The following is a 12540-nucleotide window of genomic DNA, read 5'->3' as shown; positions in this document are numbered from 1 at the left end:
GCCGAAGATCTTTTCTTCCAGGATATCTGATGAAAGTGACTTAGAGATATATAGGATGATACAGTAACATCAATTATTATCATAGAATTTGGACTTAACAAGCGACTAGAGACCCATGTTGATCATTGTAGCAATTTGAAAATCTCAGCATTCTCCACGCTCTTTCTGGACTTTAACATCCTTAATAATCTATTATTAGGGAAAATTATAAATATATTTCCTCACATTTCCTAAAAATATTTTATTTTTCCGTTTAGTCCATCAAGTATAAATTCGGGTTCCTAATCCAAAAAATGACGCTAGGACACTATTTCGAAATAAAAGAAAGCCACGAGGAAAAAAAGGGATTTAGTAATAAATCAAAAAAGGAAAATCACCACAAATCCTATAGAAGTTTGGGAAATAATGCATATACCCTTTATGAATTAGCGAGGTTTCCCTACTCCTAATGAAAAATTATCCATATCAATTTATTCTTCATATTAATTGTAGAAGAGGGAAAATTGAACCTGCAATTGTTGTAACAGACAATCCCATAATGTTTAGATGCTACTTGTCTCTGTATTTTTTTGATAAACGAAAACATTCTTAACCAAGAATCAGGATAATTGTACAAATCAAATCATCATATACGTAGAAACACATGTATATCTAACCATCCAAGGAACTAATTGTTCTTGAATAGCATTCCAAAGTCATGATTTTATTACATGGACGATAAGTAAGAAAAAGTAAGAAGGCCGCAACTAGATCTTTTGAAAATCTAATTGACAACAAACACCATAACTCAAATGTTGTGACGGAAAGAGATTATCCTTTACCTATCTTCTCCGAGAGGATCTCCGTTTTCCAATCACCATTTATCCAGTGTCCAGTGCAAACTTGAGGGATATGAGAAATTGTTTGATAATCTTCACTTTGTTTATCCAAATTTTGCACTTTGTGGATTAGCTCATCACACATGTCAAACAATTGAAGAAATTTAAGCCCGGTCAAGTTTTGGAGGCCCAAAGGCAGGCCCGTCATAAGTTTGCTTCCAACAATAGCAAACTCTTGGAGACTGGGCATCGATGCCTCTTCCACTCTTACCCATTTTAGTCTTTGAAATTGCACAAGGTCTAATCTCTGGAGTTTTTGGAATCTTCCAGCCTTAAAACACAATGTCTCCCCTTCATAAGCACGAAGGAGAAAAAGATGTACCAGGTTGGGCAAATGTCCAAGGCAGCCTATTGCATTCTCATCTTCACTCAACTCACTATTCAGCAAGACTAAAGTGCCCAAGTATTGAAGTGATATCACCCATTCTGGTACTCTCTCTAAATGCCCATTCAACCACAACCTTGTAAGAAATCCAAGTCTTGGAGAGACGGAATGTTGGAGATCAAGGGTCTCCTCTTCTTTAATGGAGCAGATGTGTAACTCTCGAAGGTTGGTCAGCCTTGACAGGGAGTAGAGCAACTCTTTTCCATCTTCTCTTCTCAGCTTTGTGATGGATAATTCTCGCAACTGAATGAGCTTCCCAATCTCCCTTACTATTTTACCACTGTCTGCTTCTATATTATGCAGCCTCTCCAAGGAAGTAAGCTTTCCAATTCCATCCGGAGATTTAAAGCCCCAAAGTGCAAAGTTATTTGAATAATCACCTATTCCGTATAGGTTGAGGGAACGGAGTTTTCTTAGCTTCAAAATTTCCACGGGCAACTCCATTATAGTGGTTTCGGCCAGAATTAAAAATTCTAGGTTTTGAAGCTGCCCAATAGATTTTGGAATGATTTTAACTCTAGTGCCACTTAGATCCAGATACTGGAGATGAAATAGTTTGAAAACTTCCTTCGGGATGTTGTCCAATTCAGCTCCCGTCAAATTTAAAACCTTTAGGAACTTGGGACCACCACATAAAAACTTGGACAAAAATGAAGTTGTGAGAGAATCTTCATTCCCGAATGTTTCCACGGACCGAAGACACTTTAAGCTGCTGAAGCCTTGTGGAGGATTACCAGTGAAGTTATGGATTGCCAGGTGTCGAACTTTGTCAGGCCATCTTGTGCAATATCCAGTGATTATGGCTGTGAAGCACTGCTCTTTAGATTTTGAAACAATGATTTCACGCAGAAAATCATGAAGACCACAATTCACCAATTTGCCATCATCCCATGTTTCTTTAACTTGGATTAAGCTTCTGTTGACGAGTTCTTTTAGATATCTCATAGCTATATCAGTGGCTATCATTCCTTCTTCTTCTTCTATAAATCCTAGTGCTATCCATTTACCAAGTATCTCGTCGACATCAATTGGATGATCTTCAGGATAGATACTTAGATACAATAAACAGTTTTTAAGATGGTGAGGCAAATCACTATAGCTAAGTAAGAGTATCTTTCTAATTCTATCAAGCTTACCGCTACCATCTACCTCACTGCCAAAGCCACGAAAAATCATCTCCCATTCATCTATCTTGTCCTTGTCCTTCAAAGCCAAAACACCACCCATTGTTACAATTCCAAGTGGTAGGCCCTCACATTTTTTTAGTATTTTTCTACAAACTTCTTCTAGATTTGAAGGGCAACCATTACTTTGAAATGTTCTATTGCAAAAAAGAGTCCAAGAATCTTCATAAGAGAGAGGACTCATCTTATGGATAAAGTCATGGAATGTTAAACAGGATGCAGAAGCTACATCGGTAATTCGTGTTGTCAATACAACACGACTAGCGATGTTGTAGTCAGGCAACACGTATTTGATAGCTTCCCAGGCATCTATAGTCCACAGATCATCAAGGACAAGGATGTACCTTCTTTCTTTGAGGAAGTCCTTGACAAATTCGCTGAGCCTAATACCATCCATGGAATCCACTTGTGGAGGGACCGGTTGTCTAATTTCATCATACAATTGTTGAATCAAGTTCTTGATGATGACTTTGAATTGAAAATTTTGAGAAACAGTTATCCAAGCATGGCTCTGAAATTGTTTCTTCACTGCAGCATCATCGTAGACCTTTTTCACCAGGGTGGTTTTACCGAGTCCCCCCATTCCCACCACTGAAACTAGTTTCAAGTGGGAATGGTCATCAAGGATTTTGGAGATGAGCTCATTTTTGGGCTGATCGATGCCAACAAGCTTAGCTTCTTCAATTAGGAGTGCTTGGTCATGAATATCACAATCTGCGCTTGCCACGTGCGAAGAGCTGGAGCCTATTTCTTGAGTACCATACAGAGACTGGTACCTCTGATGCCTTGCAGAAATCTCTACAACTCTGGCCTTGATATCTTTTATCTCCAAAGAAATCCGATGGCGGGCTTTCAGATTTTTAATCGAGTTGTAGATCTTGCCAACACGGCCAAAGAATCCATCTGCATCACCACGAGCAAAGCGGAAGGCAAAATCATCGAGAACATCCTCTGTATCATAAGCAACTTCTCGAACCTGCTTGACCCATTCTTGGAGTTGAGAGTCATTGTCCTCCTTTGCTTCAGCTTGTCGGAGGAAAGCTTTCATGCTGCCGAGTTCATCTTTGATGAACTGAACATCCGGTCGAAGTCCTCCTAAAAGCGTGCTCTCTTGGGAAAGTAAGGTGGAGAGCTGATTAATTAAAAAGCCAACAACACTCTCAGCCATATTCCTTAGATAAATTTCACAGGAGTCGGTTTTCCTACCAAAATAATCACAAGAAAAAGTATGCTGTTTTCTCTTCTGCAAAGGGAAGGGTTAACTAGCTGGTTGGAAATATCATGTTCAGGAAAGTCGTCCTTTGCTTTCTGTGACTTGTGGGGCTTGAATATAAGTTGTCCGTAGAATATCGAGTGGCTAGAATATAGATAGACATGTAGAATTCAACAAATCAAACTTTCTTTTGCGTTACTGGGCTCCATGGATGGAAAGTGGCAGCCGAATGCCTGGAATCTGGAGGACTTGACTTACCCGGTCTTTGTTATTTTATTATATCCCGGTCCCGAACTGCTCTTTCTTCTGTTGTTCCTTGCTTGCTAGCCCCAGTTGATTTTAAAAGTTAAAATCAATCAAAATTTGGAAAAAAAGGAAAAGACCGAATATGTAGACTTTCTTTTGGCCTTGAAGGGAGTATAATCTAGACTTTCTGTATCCAATGCATAGTCAGTAAATACTTGTATTATATCCATTTAACACATGTTCGTACGTTTCATTCCAAAAATTTTTCATATTTCATATATTTAAGAAATATTCAAAGAATACTTATACTTTTCAATTAACCATATAAAACACGTAATAAACTTTTAACGTATTATATTTCATGAATTATACTTCAATTTTTTCAAAAAATTTTAAGATTTGAGTAAGATAATGACATACTTTTTGAATTATATATAAAATAATAGCGACATATATCATAGCAACTATAGATTTATACATATTTAAGTGATAAAGTAATAAAATTTTAATAAATTTAACGTCACATACATAAAAATTAGTTTAAAATTGGTATAAATTTACCTTTTTTTTAGTTCCGTAACATTGAAATATGTTCATACTATGCATGTATTAATTTATATGCGTAATTTTTTCGAACACATATTTTCATGTCAAACTTTACCCATATTTTTTCAAAAAAATTCCATATAATATGCATGTATATAATATCTCGTATTATACCCGTCACGTTATTTTACTAACTATGGTCCAATGTAAACTTTGAGGCTGAAGTCGTCGTTCTTTGTAATAAAGTCATTCCTTTGCTTTTTTTCCAATCCTTGTTAGGTATGAACTATGAAGTCGTCGTTACTCGTTGCCCAGTAGTTGTTGTTGGGTAATAAGAAGTCGTTGTCCTTTTGTGCGTGTCAATACCTTTTCCATTTAGAAATGAAACGCGTAATTCGTATATATAACAAAAACGCGTGCACTTGAGCATGATTTCGTGCTTTTTATGTTTGCTTCTTTTTTTTATTATATGTAAAATTGGTATGGTTGGTTCTAGTGTGCAAAGCGGGAATTTCTTCCCACCAATCCACCATGGCAGAACCACTACAATCGCCGCAACTCTGCCTGGGACCATTGTCAAAGGCTTATGGGTCCACATGGGCTGAGGCAAGGCAACCGGTAGGCAGTTGGAGCAGAGGAATGTGGGACTTTCTATAAGACTAAATTGCATATGTGCATATACATTAACATTAGATTGGGCTGATAAGACTAAGGGTCTGTTTGTTAGGACTGAAAACATTTTCTGGAAAATGTTTTCCTAATTTTCAAGTGTTTGTTTCAATTATAACATAGGAAAATATTTTCTTTTGGAAAAGATTTTATGCTCAATGGCGTAAAATAACTTCCGCAAAAAAGAAACTGAAGTTATTTTCCCTATCTTAAAGAAATGGAAACATCGAATTCAAGCAATCACGTCGCCATGCCTCCTCCTCCTCCTCCTGCACATGCATCCTCTTCGTTATCCTCTATTTGTCTCTCTCACACACAAATTTATGCTAAGGCAAAAAATTTTGACAAACTCAAATCTCTGGAGATTAACTAATCTAGATCCAAATGACTGTTCAAGTTGTCTATATTTGGGTGAGATTGGTGATGATGATCAGTATGTCTATGTGTGGTTTTGGTTTCTTCAGCAGATGTAAATGTGGGAAAATAGATGACGATGGTGATAGAAGAAGAGCCTACAAGGATGCTAAAAGAGAAATAAGTTAATCATAGTAACATGGGCTCAGTCATTACGACGGGCTTGGGTGTTTTTGTAAATAAGTATCCAAACACCAGAAAATAATAGAGAAAAGAAACTATTTTCCTGTAAAAAATTTTCAATGGAAGACTTTTTCCCGAAGAAAATATTTTACTCCCTACCAAACAGACCGTAAGTTGCAAATGTTCAATTGGGAGAACATAAAGGGCCTAGAGACAATAAGACATAAATGCAAGTAATAAGACATTAGACATTTTTTCCCCTTTTTCCTACTTCTTTTTCTTCTAAATTTTCTTCACTCTCTCAATTTGTTCTAGTATTTTTTCAAGTAAATATTATACCAGTGTACATGACACATTAAAAGCGTACACAAGTGATTAAAACTATAGTAAAACCTCTACAAATTAATAAATTTGAGACAATACAATTTTTATTAATTTAAAAAGGTACTAATTAATTGATAAATTAATGATGTATTAATTTCTTGTGTGTACTTACAATTCAAAGAAACATCCATTTAATCAACTAAAGTTTTATTTTGTTTTATGTAAATTTTGATTTTTACTATAATTTGGTTATCCTTGTCATTAGATAATGTTAATATTTAAAAAGCCAAAAAATATTGGCACTACTTTACTAGTCAAATTTGTGATTTATAACCTGTCATTTCCAGTATACCTAGTTGCGTAGCTATGACTTAAGTTGACAACCGTCTAATTATTTCAATAGTTGAAATGTTCAATCTTTGAATCCTTTATATTATGTGATTTATGTTTATGATTATTTTATCTACAATCTCAATTCTAGTTTCTTGGAATACTATGTTAATTATGTTTATGATTACTCATCTACAAATTCGATATCGATTTAAAAGTCACAATGTGACATATAAAATTACTTATCTAATTTATAAATTTAAATTAAAATCTACTAAGTCAATTATGTCACGATTCTGGTTTCTTGAAGCACTATGTTAATTATGTTTCTAATAATTCATCTATAATTTTTACTCCAGTTAAAAAGCCACTATCTATGCAACATATAAAGTTAGACGAATTGCAGTTAGTGTAAACTTTTTTATGTTATTTTTTAAACTTTCTATTTTATCCTTAAAGAAAAACTAATTTTTCTCTGACTATTTAAACACATTTTGTCATTATAACAACTCTAAATATTGTAACTACTAAATTACAATAACCTTATAAACCAAAATTATTTGATAAATTTATAATAAATGGAATTACATAAAAAAATAAATTTTATATTAAATTAACGCAATTTTTGAGTGCATACAAATGCCCATAAGTTGTTGAGGGGCATATATGTTATTTCTCCTAAAAGCACAATGGACCTTGTGTGAAACTTCTACTACTTTTTTCTGCCCTGCTCCACAGGGATGTGTTGGTCCTTTCCTCTTCCCACCCTGCATAGGCGAGTCAGCTTCCACCATAGATGAAACCTGTATAATTGAAATCGTGAAAATTGTCTGATAGCTAGCTTTGGAATGGGGATTGTCTTTTAAATTTTCTTAACTGATTATGTCTATTTGTATCTCTTGTATATAGTATAGGTTTTCTCATGTACTTGAGAGCTTTTTCTCTTGTAAAAAAACGTTATTGCTCATATCTTACATATATAAAGCATGAATCACTTATGAACAGTGCGCAATGGACCGGTTATCCCGTGATTGTTGTGACTTTGAGGGCTGTTTTGGTCTTTTGGTGATGGATGGCACTGGTTTTGAACAGTATCAAGGCATTTATGAACCATATCAAGGCATGCACTTCCCACGCCCAATGCATGTGGTCTTTCTCCACGCGTCCCAGTATTCCACACCACGACTCGCCTTTTTGCACCTCCGACGCTACTTAGTCTGCTGCTACTCGGACCGATTCTCTCTTCAATCTTCAAATTGAGATAATACTGCGGTTGAAAATTTTGGTTACTCTTTTAAGTCCGATTCCATGTGGTTATGATAATATCATTATTGTACTTTGATCTTTGTAGGCCAAAAATCTTACCTTCGTACGCAAGGTAATCTCCATGTAAAAAATATTTCCTGCACAAAAAAAAAAATTATATATATAAGGATCTCTATGTAAACATTTTTTTTGGCAAAAGGATAAACTTTCTTCATAAAAAAATGCAATTTAAGAAATGGATTATAGTTTTGAACTTTTACAGTAGGCCCAACTTTTTTCTTTTGAGCATGAAAAATGATTCAGTAAATACATATTTTCTAACCTTAAACACAAGTTTATTATCCCATTTGTAGAATAGTTCCACCAGTTATTTCTTAGCATTTTATTCTAACCAATCCTTAAACACAAGTTGATTTGGAATTCACCATTTAAAGTTTCTAACTATCTCTTGATTTTGAATACCACTTTTATTAAAAAAAAGAAAAAGTAAAAGAGAAACTCACCTATTTTAGCACATGATTTAAGAACACAAAATAACCTATAAATTTGCAGCTTATGATACAGATTACCAAAAAAAAAATAAAATCAACAACCAAGTAAGAGAAAGAATCATCAAATAAGTAAGAATTATAAATCCAACGAACCTAGAAAGTAGAAAAGAAAAATTTTAAGCTCATTAAATTATTAGATATTGTATATATCTAAGCCATTATCTTAGTGAAAATTCAAAGAGCTTCTACCATGCTCCTCGTACTCACCACATAAAGTGTTGCCTCCTATACAAATTATCAAAACCAAAATCATCAAAATCTCCAAAAAAAAAAAAAAAACAAAGAGATAGCCAGCCTAAAAAATGGAAGAAAGAAAGAAAAATAAGAAAATATGTATATTCACCCTTGCAAGTTAAAGTTGTTCAATATTGAGAGTCTGAGGCTTATTTTCAACAGATGATGTCCTATCCAAAGAAAGTATCGTTACTCCTTCCATTCTTGAACACTTTTAATCTATCAATCAAACAATCATCTGAATTGCAACAAAAAGAATAGGATCCAATATGAAATCCTAATTAGGAGAAATGGTAGTATATATAAACTGAGGTCATGGTGGGCTAGAGTTGAATAAAAATTATGTGTCATGAATATAGACCTATTAATGTAAACAAAAAAGCCACTGAATATACAAAAAAGATTAATTCAATTTTACATTGGTTTGAAAATATTTTTAAATATGTTTGAATGCTCATTCAAGTCTAGCAAACAAAAGAAAATGACAAACCCATTTTATAATTGTCTTTCTTTATTTCTTTCTTCTAAAAGATTGTTAAATGTGAATTACTAGCAAATAGAAATTGTCAAAAAAAATGGAAATTGTCAAATTGCTTGTCTTAGAGAAGTAACGTGACTAATAAGCAAGGCTACACATTACATATATAGTTATATGCCTTTTAGTTCTACCTAATTTTAGGCATTACTTACTGACTATTGCTATATTAAGAATGTAAGATAACCTGATTTCAAAGTCATGTTTATTTGTGTAATTAGGAAAAAACACACACTCGCACACATGGCTGTATATCTAACAAAGAAAAAAAAACACACAAACATAGCAGCAACATAATGAGTCTAAGCTACCTGACGCATGGCGTCAGGGCTAAAAAACTAGTTAATATAAATTTTTACAGTTTTGCGTAAACAAGAAAAAACTTATAATAGCAAATTTAATATATGTAAATTGACGATTATCATATTTTTCTTTTCTTAATCTGTTTAGTAAGGCTAATTATTTAGAATATTGCTAAAAAAAAGAAAAAGAAAAATCAGATATCTATGGCTCTCAGACAATTGTGTGATATTGAACTATTGCTGCGGGGCTTTGTTAGCCCGGCAGCAAAAGCCAAATTTAAAAAAAAAAAAAAGCACCGGCTCCCAGGCTCCGGTCAAAATTTTTTTTTTTTTTTAAAAAGTGACACAGTCAGGCAGGAATGCAAAAGTTTTGAAAAAAAAAAAAGGCTGGACATTTTTTAATGTTTTATAGAACTATCATGCAAGATTAAGTTTGATGCTTGTTTCTCATTTTCTTCTGAACAATGAATATGGACCCTTATACCGAGATCGAACCAATGCAACGCATAGCCGCTCAGGAATGAATAGTGACTTGGTTTATACAAAAAAGTTTATTGCTCAAGGTATAGCATGTGGCAAATTTAATTAGATAGCTGCAGGTATAGGTGTCAAACAAATTCATTTAATTAAATTTATCCATATTCAACTATGAATAAATGGATATGCATATCTTAAACTTTTGCATATGAGTATAAATGAGTTACCCAATAATACCCATTTATTAAATGGGTATTATTGGATATCCCATCAAATCCAATAAATCCATAGAATTCTTTTCCCCCAAATCTCCTTTCTTTCCCTCACCCATTTTTTTAAAATTTTTTATTTTGTCATGATATTAACTGCTATTATTTCATTATTATTATTATTAATTGTTAGTTTTATTTTATCATTTTATTTTCTCTTAGTTTATTAATTGGCTCATTTTTCAGTATTATCAATTTATGACAAGTTTTATTCTCTTTTCCTACCTTTCCAAAATAAAATTTTAAATTTGCACAGGATTAAAATGCTAGGGGTTCAAAATTTTTGGATTAAATTTTTATGTTAACTTTTATAGTAGTTAGTTCAAATTTTTATATTCTTATTGTTCAATTATTAAATAGTATGTAATTTTGTGACATAAAGTACGGATGGGTAAAAAATTGGTAATTAGGCTTATTGAATATTACAAGTAAATATTTAAAACTAATAATGAGTGCAAAAGATGGTATAAATTGATAATTTAGTTTGCAAAAATAAATTTAAATAAGTTTACAAAAAGTTAAAATAAATAGGTTATAATTGTAAAATATCGAGTTCGAAACCTTCTACTTATTATACTGAATAAAAAAAGATTATAACGAAATAAGTGCTATAAAAAAAATAAATTTAGAAAGGCAAAAAAGGAACCAAAACAAAAAAAAAACAAGTGAATTTATCCATATTATATAACTGCTGGCGTGGTGACTGAGTGAAAGTGGGGGGAAAGTGGTGTCGTGAACAATAAAATATGGAAGCTAAGGGTCTGAAAGTCCACACCGCCTGTGAGTCAGATACAGATAGAGAGTCTGAGAGATGAGAAGAAGAAACGCTTGGAAAAAGTGCATGTGGTGCCGCACCTTTTTTTTTTTTTTTTTTGAAACTTTTCCAGTCTGTTCTTTTTTAAAAACATTTTAGACACTTTTATTTTTAAAAAAAATTTTCATTTGCTGCCGGGTTGTCCACTGTTCTTTAAAAAAAAAAAAAAAAAAAAGATTTTGCCCGACAACAATAGTTCAATACCACACCATTGTTAAAGTCATAGATGTTCGATTTTTTTTTTGACAATATTCTAATTAACTAGTCGTTTAGCAACCACTTGTCTCCAAATCTTTTTCTTTATTTTTCTTGAGATTTTCTTTCATGAATATTATTTCTTCTAGCTGTTGATTTCTTATTCTGATGGCTGGCGATTATTTTATTTGTTCTGCCAGTGCGATTTGTCTTAAAATGCCCAAGTTAGCCTTCACTAATCAAATCCCTTTTAACATTTCATCTAACTTTCTGTTCTGACAGAGTCAAACTTGCAAGGCTGTTTCTGCTAACCAAAGTCAGACAATCGAGTGGTCACATAGAAATTCAGAATGTTAAATTTTAAAGAACAAGAATATCTGTAGAACCTTTTGGATGTAAAGTTTGAAACAAAAGCTACAAAAGGATGTAAAGTTCCGAATTTTATAGATAAATTTCTGCGCTGCTATGGATTCTGCGATCACCAACACTACTATCCAATAAATCGCAAACAAAGTAACTTTCATATTCTTGCTGCAATTTAACAAGTGAATAAGCAAGAAAAGAAATCGTAAAAAAAAACAAAAGAATTAATTTTTATCATTTTTATTTAGATATTCAAGAACCTAAAGAAATCTGTGAATACATGAATACCAAAGGTGAGATATGAGAGGAACTTGCAACGTGGATGATCGAGGCGAAGTAAAACGATTAGTCGATTCACCACTAGATAACATGCATTCTCTTTGAATATAATATAGCGGTTAATACTTGTTTTTAGGGGAAATTTGTAGTACCTGTTAAATCCTATATTGATGAAATTAAATTTATTATTGAATGAGAGTTATGAATTGTTAGATTTTATTTCAATAATTTGAATCATTTGATGATGTGGCAAAATGTAATTGGATTAAAATCATGATACAGTGTTCAATATTTTTCGCATTTTCAAGGATTCGCCGTCAGTAGCTTTTTTTTTTTTTTAATCCTATAGTGGTACGAATTCTTACTTAGGTTTTTAATCCTATGGTAAGTTCTCTTTGGTTTCTCCATTTTTATTTTTATCTTTGTTCCACTAAATTCCCTCTGTTGTCTACGTCTTATTAAACTTCTAAATAATCGTGTGCACTTTATCTTAGAGAAAATATTCTTTGCAATTACGCTCTGTGTTGGTAATTTCAACAAGAGAAATCCAACAAGGCATTGATATGTTATCAAAGAATATTCTCGAGCAGAAATTTTTTTTTTTTTATTCAACTCTGCTGAATCCATGCGGCCCCATTAAAAATTGCAGAATAACAACTTGTGACTAAACGTGTGTGATGCACAGTTGGTTGAGATTTCTAAAATAGCATGGAAAATAATAGAATATCCAAGAACATTAGAGCACGGAAAATTAGAAATTATTTTCTCAAGAAAATAATTTCTAACATATGTTTCAAAAAGAAACTAAAACATACTTCATTTTCGACGAAAAAAATCCCTTGATCCTTGACCATTTGGTTTTTCCACAGTTTTGTACATGTTAGGGGTCTTAATTGGTCAGGGACTTTAGTGGAATAATTGATGTTTGTGAAGGCATTTTTGT

At 32.9% G+C, this 12540-nt stretch overlaps 1 protein-coding gene across 1 annotated transcript; it reads right to left on the bottom strand.

Moving 5' to 3' along the window:
• Nucleotides 1–810: 810 nt before the first annotated feature.
• On the bottom strand, nt 811–3615 carry LOC113704046 (disease resistance protein RPM1-like). The gene has a single exon (XM_027225677.2). It carries the CDS (start codon nt 3613–3615, stop codon nt 811–813), a length of 2805 nt encoding a protein of 934 aa, XP_027081478.1.
• Nucleotides 3616–12540: the final 8925 nt, after the last annotated feature.

Source organism: Coffea arabica, chromosome 8e (assembly GCF_036785885.1).
Source record: "Coffea arabica cultivar ET-39 chromosome 8e, Coffea Arabica ET-39 HiFi, whole genome shotgun sequence".
Lineage (NCBI taxonomy): Eukaryota > Viridiplantae > Streptophyta > Magnoliopsida > Gentianales > Rubiaceae > Coffea > Coffea arabica.
This window is presented reverse-complemented; position numbering and strand designations above follow the sequence as displayed.